Source organism: Monodon monoceros, unplaced genomic scaffold (assembly GCF_005190385.1).
Source record: "Monodon monoceros isolate NGI ecotype Baffin Bay Population unplaced genomic scaffold, NGI_Narwhal_1 Super_Scaffold_22, whole genome shotgun sequence".
In the NCBI taxonomy this organism is placed as follows: domain Eukaryota; kingdom Metazoa; phylum Chordata; class Mammalia; order Artiodactyla; family Monodontidae; genus Monodon; species Monodon monoceros.
The window spans coordinates 32,219,354-32,236,172 of NW_021703779.1; the positions used below are offsets into that span (position 1 = coordinate 32,219,354).

Consider the following 16,819-nt stretch of genomic DNA (forward strand, 5'->3'; position numbering starts at 1 on the left):
TTTTTTTTTTTTTTTTTTTTTGTGGTATGCCAACCTCTCACTGTTGTGGCCTCTCCCGTTGCGGAGCACAGGCTCCAGATGCACAGGCCCAGCGGCCATGGCTCATGGGCCCAGCCGCTCCGCGGCATGTGGGATCTTCCCGAACCGGGGCACAAACCCGTGTGCCCTGCATCGGCAGGCGGACTCTCAACCACTGCGCCACCAGGGAAGCCCTCTCTTCCTTTCTTTTTTAAAAAAAGTTATTTTCTTTTTTGTAATTCTTACCTTATGGAATTAAATTATATTTTCTTTGCAACACATTTGTGATCTTGATAATATTTAGACTTAAATGACTAATAAGTTTTGTTATGGTGATAAACATTTATGGTGTATTCAAACATTGTTTATTATGTCATTCCACTTAAACAATCTGATCAGTGGAAATGTAAACTTCTAAAAGTTAAATCTGATCTGATTCTTGCTCACTCCTACTGAAAATAATTGTGCCCCAAAATATATTTTTGAATTAAGATTTACTACAATAATTTGTACACAGGTTAGAACATTCAGTGAAATTGTAACAGATTAGTTAAATTAAAATTTGAGCTCATGTCATGATCTACATCTTTTTTTTTTTAACGAAGCAGTAGTTCACATTTCTTCATTTCTATTCTATTTATTCATTATGAGACCAATCTTTATTTTAAAAATATTGTTTTCTTTAAACGTGGTCTAAAAATATAAGAACCATTTCCTGGTGGAATAACAGCTTGAATTTTAGACCAGGAAGAAACACTGACAAATGCAGGTGTGATAGGCCTTATTCCTTGGAAACTTTGGAAAAGGAGGTAAATTTGGTAGCATTTTTTTTTCATTCTACTTTTTATACTTTACCTTTTTTAAAGATTTTACAATTCAACCATTTAGGATTAATTATCTTTCTAAATATGCTTTAACTAGAGATTGCATTATTGTATTTGTCATGTTTCTATTTCTAAGTACAGTAACTGGCTTTGTATTATGTACTCAGTGTGTAATAATTGAATAAAGGAGTAGACATAGACCTTCTTTCCTCTTAAATAGAATATGGTTTGAAATGGTTGAAATATTTGTATCACCTCAGTATCCAGTATAGTGGTCCACAGGACTGTATACAAGCCTATTTCTCCTCTAAATGGTGCTGAGATGCTTGGATTATTATTATCTTTTTTGAGGGGTGTTCTGAGTTGGGTCTTCATTGCTGTGCGCGGGCTTTCTCTAGTTGCAGTGAGTGGGGGCTACTCTTTGTCGCGGTGTGCAGGCTTCTCATTGTGGTAGCTTCTTGTTGCAGAGCACAGGCTCTAGGCGCATGGGCTTCAGTAGTAGTGGCACTCAGGCTCAGTAGTTGTGGCTCGCGGGCTCTAGAACGCAGGCTTAGTAGTTGTGGCACACGGGCTTAGTTACTCCGCGGCATGTGGGATCTTCCCGGACAAGGGCTCAAACCTGTGTCCCCTGCATTGGCGGGCAGATTCTTAACCATTGCGCCACCAGGGAAGCCCTTGGATTATTTTTTAGCTTTTAATAGTTTGTTTCTTTATTCACATGTCATATGACTATATCCTCTCGCTTTTTATTATCAATGCATCTGCTTACACTAGTTCCTTTTCCTAGTACTTGTAACTTTTTGTGGCCTAAGAAACCAGATATCCAAGGTTATTACTTTTTTTCTATAAAATAAAAGCAAAAAGGCACTGCCTTAAAGTACACAAACAGGTTTTTTAAAATTAAGTGGAAAAAATTTAACTTATAGACTTTGAGACTTCACAGATTGTAGCTCAGAATATTTACATATGTATTATGTGCTTGCTGGCTTGCCTGCATGAGGTTTTCAGAGGTAGCTGAGATTTGGATAGTGAGTTATTTACTGCATGTGCTTTGATTTTCATCTTTATTGCAGCACAGTAAAAACCCATAGTAGATATGATTTTTAAAAATCTACTTTATAGCCATACTTAAGGATGCTCAAGTTCTTTAAATCCTTCAAGAAAATTTCCCTCTGTTGATCACAAAGATTATGGGAAGACTCAGCTCATTGCTAACTGATCGCTAATGCCTAACTTATCCCAGTCCATAGGCAAAAATATATTGGAAATATTATCTTTTGCATAGTCAGTCATATAGGGCCTAGTCTGCTTCACCAGCAGCATGGCCTTGGGTTTGGTTTGACAATCAAAAGTGGAAAATACACTGAACTTCACATAGCAACATGTTAACTTAGCTTTAAGGAAGTGTACAAGATAAGTAAAAAGAGAATGCACAGTAACAGCAAAGTAGAGGGCTTATCACTCATATCATCACTTCTAGTGTCCCACTCACTCCACACTCAAATCAGAAATGTACACAAAGATGGAGCCCTAGTGGCCATGGACCATTTCAATTCAGGGAAGCCTTCAGTCTGAGGCCCTTTCCATTTTCTACATGCAGCACACTCAGGGTGATGAGTTTAGGGATGGAAAAGATTTCCCTTCTTCCCTTCTAGGTTCTTTAGCTGGTCCAATAATTACATTGACATAAGACAAACAGGAGAAACAAGTTATATACATACAGAAGCCCCATAAAAATATGAGACAGACAGTTGAGGCTTATATGCCATCCTGAACTAAGAATAAGGGGGTAGGGGTCTGGGGCTTCAAAAGGGGGGAAGGCAATTCACAGGAAGATGGGAAGAGCAAATGTTTGGTAAACAAATGTTTGCCCTGCCATGTAGATAAGTCTTTCTGATGGAAAAAGTTATCTCTGGTGATAGCCCTCTTCCTGGTATAGGCTCCCTATTGAAATTCTTTTAGGCAGTTAAGGGAGAGGTAAAAAGTTTTTCCTGAGTTTGCTGGGTCTCAGTTGCTTTCAGTCAAATCAATCCACATGCAAAATTGGCACATCTTGGGGTGCCTGTATTCTGTTCCCTGTCATGACTAATCATTCATTAACTAATACAAAGTCTTGAAAATGATGTCTGGGTGCTTGGTCCAGTACACAATCCTCAATTGGATTCTCAGTTAACTCGGATCTGGCATACTCCTATAAGTTCCTGCAGTTAATGGAGTAAAGAGACTCCAACCAAGTGTTAAACCATCAGGCATCCCTAAATCTAACATAATCATCATAAGCTGGCAATTGATTCTTTCCTTCTGATCAACGTAAGCCAATTCGAGATGGTTCTTCAGAACAAATCAAACTATCTGAATAATCTAAGAAAATGCAGAGATTTTTTATGGACAATGAAAAGATGAAAATTGTCATCTCTTTTCTCTGTCAATTGGCAAAATAGATTAAAACAACACATAATTTTAAAAATCTGTCATTGAAAAACATTAAGTCACATGTTATAGTGAAAGTCATGTGGAACTAGAAGTGCATGTGACAGTGGTTGGATAGCACTCAGTGTATGTAATGAAAGAATGTTACCGAGTCCAAGCTCACTCTGCTCACCGCACGATAGGCCAATAAATTGGAGATGAGGTGTTGAGGCAAGGAACACAACTTTATTTGGAAAGCCGGCAGAGTGAGAAGATGGCAGACTGATGTCTCAAAATTACCATCTTATGGGGGTCTGGATGCCAGTTTCTTTGATAGAATCAGAGAGGGAAGTAAAGTAAAAAGGCAGAATAGAGAGGGAGAGGGGGGAGGAAGTAAAGTAAAAAGGACCATCAGTCTTTCAAAACATCTCCTGGAATGGCCAGCCTCTGGGAGGGGATGTGCTAATTTCTTCAGCCATTCACAGGTGGGTAGGATTCCCTGAGACAGGCCATTATGTATGATTATAATAACAAAAGCAATGAAAAGCAAAGGCTAGAGTCAAAGAAACAGATTCAACATGGAGTCAAAATTGGCTCGTCCATGTTACAATACTGTGATATTGTGATTTGTAATAAGAAATATAGATTTGGCCTTCATTGCCATTTCTGGCACAGAGCTCCTAAAACCCTGGGAATTTCTTAAGCGCGGAGAGTGGTGAAGGTGTTTTTTGTTATGTTAATGAGGTGACTTTTGGAAAGACTCTAGATCACCTAAGGGTGCGGGCTGGTCACCAGAGGAACTATCCATGTGATTAGAGGGTTGGAACTTTCATCCCACATCCTGACCTCCTAGGAGCAGAGAGGAGCTGGAGGTTAAATCATTTGCCAATGGCCAATGATTATTTTTTTTTCTTTTAAATTTTACTTTATTTTTTATATAGCAGGTTCTTATTAGTTATCTGTTTTATACATATTAGTGTATATATGTCAATCACAATCTCCCAGTTCATACGTTTGTTTTCTACATCTGTATCTCTAGTTCTACCTTGCAAACCGGTTCATCTGTACCATTTTTTCTAGATTCCATATATATGCATTAACATATGATATTTGTTTTTCTCTTTCTGACTTACTTCATTCTGTATGACAGTCTCTAGGTCCATCCACGTCTCTACAAATGACCCAATTTCGTTCTTTTTTTATGGCTGAGTAATATTCCATTGTATATATATGTACCACATCTTCCTTATCCATTTGTCTGTTGATGGGCATTTAGGTTGCTTCCATGACCTGGCTATTGTAAATAGTGCTGCAGTGAACATTGGGGGGCATGTATCTTTTTGAATTATGGTTTTCTCAGGGTATATGCCCAGTAGTGTGATTTCTGGGTCATATGGTAGTTCTATTTTTAGTTTTTTTAAGGAACCTCCATGCTGTTTTCCATAGTGGCTGTATCAATTTACATTCCTACCAACAGTGCAAGAGGGTTCTCTTTTCTCCACACCCTCTCCAGCATTTGTTGTTTGTAGATTTTTTGATGATGGCGATTCTGACTGGTGTGAGGTGATACCTCATTATAGTTTTGATTTGCATTTCTCTAATAACTAGTGATGTTGATCAGCTTTTCATGTGCCTCTTGTCCATCTGTATATCTTCTTTGGAGAAATGTCTATTTAGGTCTTCTGCCCATTTTTGGATTGGGTTGTTTGTTTTTTTTAATATTGAGCTGCATGAGCTGTTTATATATTTTGGAGATTAAGCCTTTTTCCATTGATTCGTTTCAATGGCCAGTGATTTAATCAATCATGACTATGTAATGAAGCCTCCATAAGCACCCCAAACAAACAGGTTTCGGAGAGCTTCCGGATTGGTGAACACGTGGAGATATGGGGAGAGTGGAGAGCCCAGAGGGGCGTAGAAGTTCCTCACCCTTTCCCACATACCTTGCCCTAAGCATCTCTTACATCTGGCTGTTCCTGCATCATATCCTTTTATAATAAACTCATGATTTAGTAAGTAAAATGTTTCTCTGAGTTCTGTGAGGCTCTCTAGCAAATTAATTGAACTCAAGGAGCGGGTCGTGGGAACCTCTGATTTATAGCTAGTTTGTCAGCAAACCTGGACTTTCAGCTGGCATATAAATTGAGTTACCAAGGAGGGTGTCATTGGAACCTTCAACGGGTAGCTGGAAGGTCAGAAACATAGGTAATAGTCTGGGCTTGCAGTTGATATTTGAATTGAGGGAGGAGCAGTCTTGCAGGGCTGAGTACTTAACCTGTAGAATCTGATGCTATCTTCTGGTAGATAGTGTCAGTCTTACATTAAATTGTAGGATGCCCTGCTGGTGTCTGAGAATTGCTCATTTCTGTGGGGAAGCTCTGCCCCCTCCACATGCTGAAATTGGGTGTTGACCCAAAAGATATACTATTAGCAGTTTTGTCACTGTTGTTTTGAGTCTTTCAAATACTTTATGTGGATTGAATGTTAAGCAAAAAATAGTAACACTTCTTACACATAGTGGATTTGGGTTTGCTTGTGATGGGGTCTTATATTTTGTATGTTTTATTCTTCATTTCATTTGTCTAGGAATTTATTTTTAGAGTATTTGACAAAATTAGCATTTTGTGGCACAGTAAAAACTAACGGGTCTTTCACTGCCGATAGTTTGAGAAGCACTGCTGTAGAATTAACTACTCAGGGTGGTGGCTCTTCTTGTGGTAAAGGTCACACGCATCCTCTGTGTGGGTCCATCATTGAATCCATATTTGTAGTCAGGGGTCACTTGTAGATCTTGTCTTATTTGCAGAGTAGAGGTAAGTGATGACAGTTGAATCCTGAGCCAGTTCAGGTTATTAGCCTCAAACATTTATCTCAACTCTTCTCAGGTGTTTCATCATTTGGTAATCCCTGAGAAGGGGAAAAGGTTCTTTTCAAAGGCTTTTAATTGCATGGTTACAGAATATGTCATTTGAAGCCTAGGAACCCTAAGTCGCATAACTACCAGAAAGAAGGAGCAAAGAAGTTTTGTTACACTTCTGTCAAAAATGCTTAAATGATACAAATCACATTTTTGAATGACTATTCTTACTAGACATATGCCAGATAATTATTCAGAATTCAGACATGGATTTTTTTGATGGAATTTTAAAATAGTTCTCATTGTGGCAGAGTTAAGAGTAGTTCTGGCACTCTTGTAAATATTTTAATACTTTTTAAACTGTAGCCATTTAAGACACTACATCGTGTAGATATGTTATATGTAAAGAAATGAGCACTTTTTTCTAAGGTTAGAATTAACGTATACTTGACTAGGAAAGTACCAATACTTGTCTTAGACTGCACTCTCCTAGAAGCAGACTCGGAGACAAGGTTTGAGTCCAAGTAGTTTATTTCAGAAGTGATCCTAAGAAGCATGGGCATTAGAGTAGGGAGTTGAATCAGAGAATGTGAGGAAGGCTGATAACAGATGTGGTTTCACACAGGTTCCACTGTGGGCAACTGAGGCTCAGTTCCACAGGGGATCTGTAGGAACACTGAATCTCAGATGAATGAGATTGATGAATCTCAGAGTCATCCCAACTGAGTGATGAGGAAGCTGGAGTATTTATCTACCAGTTCCCTGACCATTCTTGGTAGGGGGCTGCTTCAAGGGTCATTAATCTTCTGGCACTCCTGGCTGAGTGTGCTCCCATGTGCCAGAGAAAAAGCCCTCCAGCAGAGATTTGTAGGTCTTTACCTACAAAGTAAGTAGGTGAGTAGCTTTCCGAATAAGAGGTGAATACTGGAGAGATATGGTCAGTCTACCGACAGTATCACTAAAGCATATGGCTCAGATTGTGGTCTTCACACCCATGCCTGTCTATCCCAGGTTTGGGATGAACCAAGGAGCTGAGTTTGTACAGTAATGTAAACCAAATGCTCTGACTCCTTCATTGAGAAAGTCTTTCCTGTATATATGTAGGTTCTGGGTGGGATGAACAGCTTGTGATCTACTACCTCACTAGTAGAGCAGCACTTTTGAATAGCTCATTGCTATATTACACTACTGATCAGACACTGGTTTCTTTACTTAATCTTAATATTGCTTAATTATTTTTAAACTCAGATGTGTAGCTTCATGATCAAACATGTGGTCTATATGTAGTGAATGGTGCTATGATGTAAAGACACCAAATTTTATGATATAGGATACAAACATGCCAAATTACAAAATTGTATACATTTTTGTTGTCTTAAAAACAGACCTCTTAAATAAATATCATTATCACAATCAGTTATGACTTGATAACTTATTCTTTGATTTTCTAAATTTTACTTTTATAAGTTACATAAGCTGGCAAAGAAATGAGAAAGGAATTTCACATCCTTATGTTTTTAATGAAATGGCACTTGAAAAAAACTGTCCTCAAATCAGTTAATTTTTTAATTAGGTAATGCAATATTATGATTTATAATAAATATATTTGGTCTGACCAAATATATATATTTCTCATATATATTTTGTCCAAAATATGTATATTTCTCATATATATTTGGTCTTCATCCACGGTTCCTGGCTTATAGCTCCCCAAACCCTTGGGATTTCCTGAGTGATAAGAGCAATGGGAGCATCTTTTGTTATAATATTTGGTGTTTTTTCCTCAGTTCCTGAAATCCCTCCAGAGCCATAAAGTTGAAATGGATATCTTGTTATTCATAAGAAGCCCCTTTCCACCAAAACTAGGTTTACGTTAATGAGGTGACTTTTGGAGAGCACCTAAGGATGGGAGCTGGTTGCCAGGGGAACCAACCAAGAGTAGAGCATTGAGAACTTTCACTCCCATGTCCTGATTTCCAGGGAGGGAATAGGAGCTGGAGGTTGAATCAGTTCCCAGTGTCTAATTATTTAATTAATCATGCCTGTGTAATGAAACCCCCCCATAAAACCCCAAAGGAGGGGGGTTCAGAAACCATCCAACCAGAATGCTTCCACAAGCCACCGTGCTGGTTCCCAAACTCCACGAGGAGAGAAGCTCCTTTGTTCAGGACCTCACCCTATGTATCTCTTCATCTGGCTATTAATTCCTATCTTTTAATTTCCTTTGTAACAAACCAGCAATCTAATGAGTAAAAGGGTTTCCTGAGTTCTGTGAGCTGTTCTAACAAATTAATTGAACCCAAGGAAGGGGTCCTTGGAACCTCCAACAGATAGCCCATTGGTCAGAAGCACAGGTAGCAACCTGGGCTTGTGATTGACATCTGAAGTAGAGGACAGTTTTGTGGGACAGAGCTCTTAACCTATGGACTCTGATACAACTTCTGTGTAGATACTATCAGAATTGAGTTGAATGTAGGACATCTAGCTGGTGCCAGAGAATTGCTTGGTGGTGTGTATTTACTCTTTGCTTGGTAGTATTTACTCTTTAAATACTAGTTTTTCTTTTGCCATTCAGGTCTAGTAAAATTTCTTTCTCTCTCTCTTACCCAAATTTTAGGTTCTGGTACTATACCGAGTTATACCACATAGCATCAATAATCTGCCCCCTGTACATGGGCAAAATTCACCAAAAGTCAATCCTTGTTTTGCATCCAGCAACATATATTCTAATCCTGAAAGGATTCTGCTTAGTTTGATGAACACAAATTATGAGAACAGCTGACATGTTATTTGGAAAAACTGTCCCAAAGGTGAGAAATTTTTTCTTTAAATAAATTATCACAAATTGTAGTCTGACAATATAGAAGGAACCACAGAACCAAACACAGAATCCATAGATTCTAGACCTGACTACAGCATTTAATAGGATGTCCTATAACATTTTCAAGATCAGTTTCCTTACATGTGTCAGGGAGGGGGAAATTTCCCCCTCTACCTGTCTTGAATTCTTGTGGACTAATAATAAAATTAACACAAGACAGATTAACAGACAGAAAAACAGGAGAAAAAGAAACACATTTTAATTCATGTGTATGGAGGTCCCATAAAAATTGGACCTAAGAAGTGGCCAAAGCAGGCAGCTTTTATACTTTTTAAACAGAGAAATTGGTGATGAATTGGCAGGACAAAGAAACTTGGGCTTTGGGTGCTTAATTAGTGAAGAATCTAAGCAGAATTTGGGCTTGGGGTAGTCAATTAAATAAGTAATGTTCTGTTTATACAGGTATCTCTGCCCAAATTCCCTGTCTCTTGTGATAACGGTGTCCTTCTGCCTTCAAATGCAGGGAGTGCATCTTTCACGTGATAGATTCATCTCCTACTTTCAGGGACACAAAGAGGGTCAAAGTGTCCCTCTTGCATTGGCTGTTTCTTAAGTAACTTGAATTCAAAATAATCAGTATGCCATTGAGGCACATTTTGGGGCAGCCTGCCCTGGGCCCCAACACATGTAAAATGGAAATAATAAAAGATGCTTCTTCAATTTATTTTGAAGAATAAATGGTAAAAATTATGTAGAGATGCTCTACAAATGAAAGATCGCCTTAACACTGCTGGCATTTTCAGCTCTATAAAGTATTAAATTTAGGTGACACTGCTGAAACCTTGTACATAATTAGTTGAGACCAAGTGAAAATTGACTAGAAAACACCTTACATGTCATTGTGACAGTCATATTGGTAATCACTAAGTGTGAATTTTGAGGGGGTAGGTCATATTAGGTCCATATACCAAGACCAAGACAAACAGGTGATCATAGATAGACCTGCTCCAGTGTTCAGGTGGTCACTCCCTGGTTCTGTCCTTGAGGAATGAGGCTTTATAAATTTCTACCCCAAGAGGCTTACATTCTTTGAAATAGTTCCAATTGGCTAGTATAGCTGTGCATTTTTTTCTTCATCATAAGCATTGCTTGTATTGAGAAGAGGACATGTGCACATTGTTTGTTTCTTTGGCTTCCATTCAGCTACCCTCTTCCAAGTACATACAAACCTGTCATGTTCAGAGTGGGTTATGTTTTATTTTTTATATAGAACCCTCAGAGTTTAATCTAAACTTTAGAAGTAAGGGGAAGATTAAAAGTATGATTTAAAATGAGACTTTGAATTACAGTTGCTCCTAACTTAAAGGCATTAGTTTAGCAAACATAGTGACATCAAGATTGAAAGAGATATATTGATATATTGGTATTAGAGAACAGTAAACATGGAATATTTTATCACCTTCTAATTGACATGCTGATAATATCAAGCAATTTGCCTTGAAACTGCAATTTAATAAGATTCAAATCTTATAAACATGTATTTGGCCTATTCAAAAATGTAAAACAAGGACTTCCCTGGTGGTGCAGTGGTTGAGAGTCCGCCTGCCGATGCAGGGGACACAGGTTCATGCCCCGGTCCGGGAAGATCCCACGTGCCGCGGAGCGGCTGGGCCCATGAGCCATGGCCGCTGAGCCTGCGCGTCCGGAGCCTGTGCTCTGCAACGGAAATGGCCACAACAGTGAGAGGCCTGCGTACCGCAAAAAAAAAAAAAAAGTAAAACAAAGTATTAATAAGCACTTTGATTACTGAGGAGTAACACTTTAACCAGAGTGTTATACGATATGTATATATATTAGAAATGAATATGTCCTTTTGTTGTAAAATTATTATGGTTCTATTTTTTACCAACAAAATGACGTACACAAGTTGTTTTCACAGAGTTTGCTGCATTTTTTAGAATAATGCATTATGGGCCCTGGCCTATTTTCTGCTTTATAAAACACTGTGTCTCATGCCTTTGCAAAGCCCTTGCACTTTCTATTCCCTCTGCTTGGAGCTTCATTTTCTTGGATATCTTCACGATTCTTTTTCCCACTTCACTCAAGACCCTGCTCAAATATCACATTATCTGAGAAGCTTTCCCAGTACCCTCTCTAAATTAGTACATCCTTCAGTCCTTCTCTTTCTTGCTTATTTTTCTCAATAGTGTTGATCCCCGGTCATATTTATACCCTGCCTCCTCCTGTAGAATGTGAGCTTCTTAACAGGAACAGTCTATACTGTTTTGTTGTTCACTGCTGTAGTCTCAGAAAAGTGCCTGGAAAATAACAGATATCAAATACTGAGTAACTAAATAAATGAATGAAAAATGAGTGAATAAAGGGACACACTCAGGTTTTATATATTTCTCTACCCTATTTCAGACAATTGAGTGTACATTAGCTTACTAGTTTCTACCTGCTAGTACCAATGTAGGGATCAGGTCGAATTGTTGAATTAGAAAGAGGCAGTTTCCGTGTTCAGTATGTACCTGAGTACGGGTCTGCATGGTTAATAACTATGGTGGTCCATGAGGAGAAGCTCTCTGAAGGGCTTTACTTAGGTTAACTTGGACTGAGCTAAAGTCATACTCAGTGCCCTGGATTTTTACTTCTCAACATTGACACTTACTCCACTCATCCCTCTCCATTGGTAAAGTCTCACCATGGTTACAGCTTGGTGCAGTGGTGTTGTGCAGGGTAGATGGATAGAGCTGCACTTCACACCTTTTGATTAAGAAACTCTGAGGATGGGGCCTAGCGATCCGTGTTTTAGTAAACCCTCCATGTGATTCTGATGCACTCTAATGTATGAAGCAATTAGCCCATAGTATCACAAAAAGCAATTAGTGCTTTTAAATTGTTCACAGAATGGTACTTATTTACCAGTTATATTTGAAAAAGAAGTCCCTTTTTCTTTTTTTTTTGTGGTACGCGGGCATCTCAGTGTTGTGGCCTCTCCCGTTGCGGAGCAACAGGCTCCGGACGCGCAGGCTCAGCGGCCATGGCTCACAGGCACAGCCGCTCCGCGGCATGTGGGATCTTCCCGTACCGGGGCACGAACCCGTGTCCCCTGCATCGGCAGGCGGACTCTCAACCACTGCGCCACCAGGGAAGCCCTTTTATACAATTTTTAAAGATTACTTTAAAGTTCTTTAGGTTATTTTCATTGAAATTTATCATAACGGTAAGACTGTGCTTTTCTGTGTTTTTTCACTCTAATACCCTGATTATCAAAAGTATTTTTCAATTAAGATAAACTTTTTTTTTCATTTCCAAAATACTGCCTCTTCATCCTATTACACATTTTTCAAAGGTGAGTTTTTGGAATAAGTTTGTATTGCTGCCTATATATTTTATGCTGTAGTCACTATAACTGTTCAGAAGACTTTTACTGGCCTCAGACTTGGGAACCAGAGTATCCTGCCACTAGTTCTACCCTTTCCCCAATGAACACATTTCCCATCACTATAGATAGCTCTCTTTGCATCACACCCAGAGGCTGGCCCATATTCTTCATTTCGTGGGAATTAAACTCTGTATTCCATTTTTCAGTTTGTCCTTATGTTGAATAATTTTCCTATATATGTTGACTAACATTGTCCTTAGTGAAGAAATGTGAGATGACAGAATACTGATGAGAAACTTTGAGGTCCTGATATATTTCTCAGTTTCCCTCACATCATACTCACTAACAGTTTTCTACCCTGCCAAGGCTCCCCCTTTTCCCCCTAATAATCTCCTCCCCAGGCACCTTTATTGGTTAGCCTTACTGCTTATTGACAGAACAAGAAAGAATAAACCTTTGTGTTCTTTCAAAGAAGGAAAATAATGTTTTCGGGAATGTGGACTAGCAGATGATCAAAGGGGCTGTCATTATTCTGTGGTAACTGCTGCCAGATTTCAGAATCAAGTGCTTTAGTTCCACGTAACACTTTAGATATACTTAGCTCTGCCACTATTTGTGTTTGCAAGCCAGGCCCGGATCATTTTCAGTTGCTATGTGAATGTGTGCCATTAAGTCATAGTAGATCTTCATTTTTTGGAAATGTTAGGAGCTCCCTGTTGACTAACAATGACAGAGCTGCTTGTTGATCAGTGGTGTTTATATGTCTTTGAGTCTTTGCCTCAGACCAATCCCAATACTTCATTGCTGTGAATAATTCTTCCCCACTACTTCCGCCTTTCTCTAGGAGATCATAAGCACTACATAAACTGAGAGAAAGAATCCTTCCTCCTTCTGCTCCTGACTCTACATTTTGGGTTTAATGTACATTCTGGCTATGTTGATTGTCCCTGCTGTTATTCCTCTCTAATTCTGGATTTTCTCTCAGATCTCTTCCAACAATCAGTACTAATTTATCTTGTTTATCAGTATAATTACATTTTCTGCCTTACTGTGATTTGTTCTAGACAAAGTACTTCCCCAGCCACCTCCCGCTGCCCCTACCTGATCTGCCTGAATTGTTGCTCTTGTGTTATTCCTTGTTCTGAAATCAAGTCCCTCACCCTGGCGTCCACACCCTCCTCTATGTGGCCGTGGCAATCCTAAGTCTTTTCTTCCACAACTGGCCCCTTCTTATCTTATGCGTGATTTGGATTGTACTTTTTCTTTCCCGAATGAACACTATACTTCCTATATCCTTGTCCTAGAGTTCTTTACCTTTCTGATAGAATATACCTTTTTCTCACTTCAAACACCAACTTATTTAAAATCCAAGCATTCTTCAAGGCCATCCCATCTGCTACCTCCTCCTTTGGGCTTTTGCTTGAAAATCTCTTGCCATCTTTTACCTTAGTAGTTTGTCTACTATTACCTTTTACCATATTATATACTTTAAGTCAGGGATGGTATCTTAATCACATTAGTCAGTATTTTTAGTGCACAGTATTTTTTCTGACTTCTGACTAGCTTTTATGACATCTTTGAGGCTGTGAGGTCATTGTTATATTTAGAATACATCTAATTTATCTTTTAACACATAGGTGAAGCTGTTCTGATTCACAGCAATATTTTGTTTGCTCATAGCAACATTTCAGTGTCAATAACATTTTAAGATGTTTTAAGTAATTCAACAATTGATGTACTGTGCTTTAGCTCTTTTTATATATTTTATCTGTATTTCCTGTAATTTATAATTCTCTTCTTTGAAACTAGGCTACTGATATCTGTGATCCCAATCCAATCCTGATGCTCATGTTTTGTGTCTGCATGTATGAAAGACTTCCTGCATATCTCCCCAAGAAGGTGGTGCCCTTTCATTGTACTCTTCATGACACTGTGTTGAGAGAGGTAAGGATATCTTTGGGGCCAAAATATACGTGGAGTTAAACATTTAAGTGGGTTTTAGATACTTCTTTCTCAACCCAAAATTAACAAAAGTATCAGTATGATAAAATAAGCCTTAAATGTTTTTCCCTTCTAAACTAAAGGTGTAGCAGAGTGAAAGGGAGAATTTTTCCTTAATAGTAATCACTACCTGCAATGAAATGATGCCTCATTCATTTGAGGAATAGGGTGGGGAGATGGAAAATGAAAGTTAAGCACTTTGAAGGGCAAATCATTCAGGAAACTTGAGATCCATTTCATGTACAAGAAGACTGACACAGTAAGTAGAAACTTGTGATTGGAGTATGCTTGGCTTTCCTTTAGGGAACTTTACACATCCAGATGGATTTTGTTCAAATGAGGGTATGGAAAGGGAAGTAATTATGAAAGCACTCCTGACCAGGGCCACTGTTAATCCCCACTAAGGGCTTTTATATATGCTGGAGCTGCTAAATGTGTAACAGTGAATTTTTTTAATATGCAGGAAAAATTAAAAATGAAATTTTCAGTCCTGTGACCCTGACAAAACTATATAAATATGTCCATGTTTTGCAAGTGTTTTCTTTGATTGAGAAATATCTTGTCAGGGATCATCAACAGCACTTTGGTTTTCAAACAATATGTTTCATATGAATACTTGTGAAATATGTTGAGCGTACAGTTTTATTTCTTATATTTGTTTAAGACTGTTCCTTCTACTAGTTTTCATAAAATCTTCAACCAGATTTATAGTTCTCTCCTTCTTTCTCAGGAAAGTCTGGGCTGTTAGAATCTTACTATGTACAGAAGTTAATTTACCTCTTTGGTCAGATCATTTTTATTCCTTGTCCTCAGGCTGTTTTATGTATTCCTCCTCATGTTAAGCTGGGGGGGTGGTAATTTGATACTTTTGATGCAAAACACGTCCATATTTGGTCTTCAAAAGATACATCCTGGTGTTTTGTAGATGTAACCTTCTTGAGAAAATAACTGTGCAGGCTCTGTGACTGTATGAGTGATGGTTAATAAGGATTCAGTTAAAGTCAGGAAAAACTCAGGTCCTTGTCTCAAAGTGTAAAGGGCTCAATTTAGGGAAAGGAAAGCCACTCCTCCTGATTTTCTGTTAGCAAACATTGAGATATGATCCCTTTTTAAAAATTTTATTTCTTTCCCTTTTTTTGTTGGAAAAAGAGATACAAAACTCTTCAGAGAACTTTTTCAACAGTATTTTGTACGGTAATTCACTACGTGCAGTGATAATTAAGGGCCTTGGGTACTAACTGGCCTAGAGCTGTAATTACAATGAAGAGGACTTTTGACTTCAGAATCAAATTTCTGAAGAGTTAGAAATGCTTTGCTTAAGCCTGCAGAAGGTAGGAGAGGTCTGAATTAGATTTAAGCAGTGATTTATTTCACTTAAGTATTATTACTAGTTTTCTAATTCTGTATACGTTTGAATTTCTTTATGCCGTTTGATTATTATTTTGAAAAAGTTAATAACACAAGCTAATTTTTAAACATAAATTTTATTTGTGATGTTAAAAATCAGATTAAAGCATATTAAAATAGAAACATGATTTCTTTCCACACTTTTTACTGAGAATAATGTTCACACTTTAAGATTATAGATGTGATTCTACATAGAGCTTTTATTTTTCACAAATATAATAAACATCTTTTGAAGGAAACAATAAAAATTAAATAGAAATGCAAAATAAAATATCAATTACAACATACTTTGATTTTAAATTTCATTCAAGAAAATCACTGATTTGGAAATTGCTGAGAATCTATGGCATAGTTTGCCCATATGCATCAACACGGTAAATGGCAGTGCCTAAGTAGTAGAATGTCATTCTTAACAACCCTTTCAACCTTCCAGTATAAAGAAAAATCTCAAGAAACGGCTACTATAATCGAAAAAGTATTTTTGTAGCTATGTGTCACAAATAGAATACTGGGACCATTAAACAGTATAATGATCAGTGAAAAAATGTAGAGTGCAGTGATTTTCTGAGATACTTTTAAAAGCAATAGAACTATCTTTTTTTTTTTTACTTTTTGAATCAAAATTTACACAGGAGCACAATAGTTAAAGAATGGCTGTCATTGCAAAAGGAGAATTGAGGTTCCAAAACTTGCTTTCTTTCCTTGAACAGCTTTCCCTTCTCCCCATCTACCACTCACATGACCCCTACATGAAATCCTGGAGTTGGGTGGAATAATCTGACCACAGATGGGCCCTATGCCTTTGCATCATTTATTTATTTATTTATTTATATATAAATTTATTTGTGTGTGTGTGAGACATAATGAGAATGAGTAGCTTTCTTCAGATCTCATGGCTGGTTATGGAAGTTCCAAAACTATAAACCAGTAACAGTTCATAGTACATCTACTATTATTTTCAACATTTCCTTCCAGAAAATGGAAATTAGCTCTCTGTGACTTAAAATCACTAGATCTGTTAATTAATACTTTAAATGCACACATACGTACATTAAAAATAAGACACTAGAGGAGTCTTGCCTCGATTGTTACTG

The 16,819-nt window shown here is 37.9% G+C and overlaps 1 protein-coding gene across 1 annotated transcript in view; it reads left to right on the top strand.

The window, feature by feature from the left end:
* CFAP47 (cilia and flagella associated protein 47) overlaps positions 1–16,819 on the top strand; it is a 489,073-nt gene that overhangs the window by 217,235 nt on the left and 255,019 nt on the right. Inside the window, 3 exon segments of the mRNA XM_029240167.1 lie at positions 8,726–8,918; positions 13,382–13,386; positions 14,127–14,261. Coding sequence (XP_029096000.1) covers positions 8,726–8,918; positions 13,382–13,386; positions 14,127–14,261 — 333 coding nt within the window.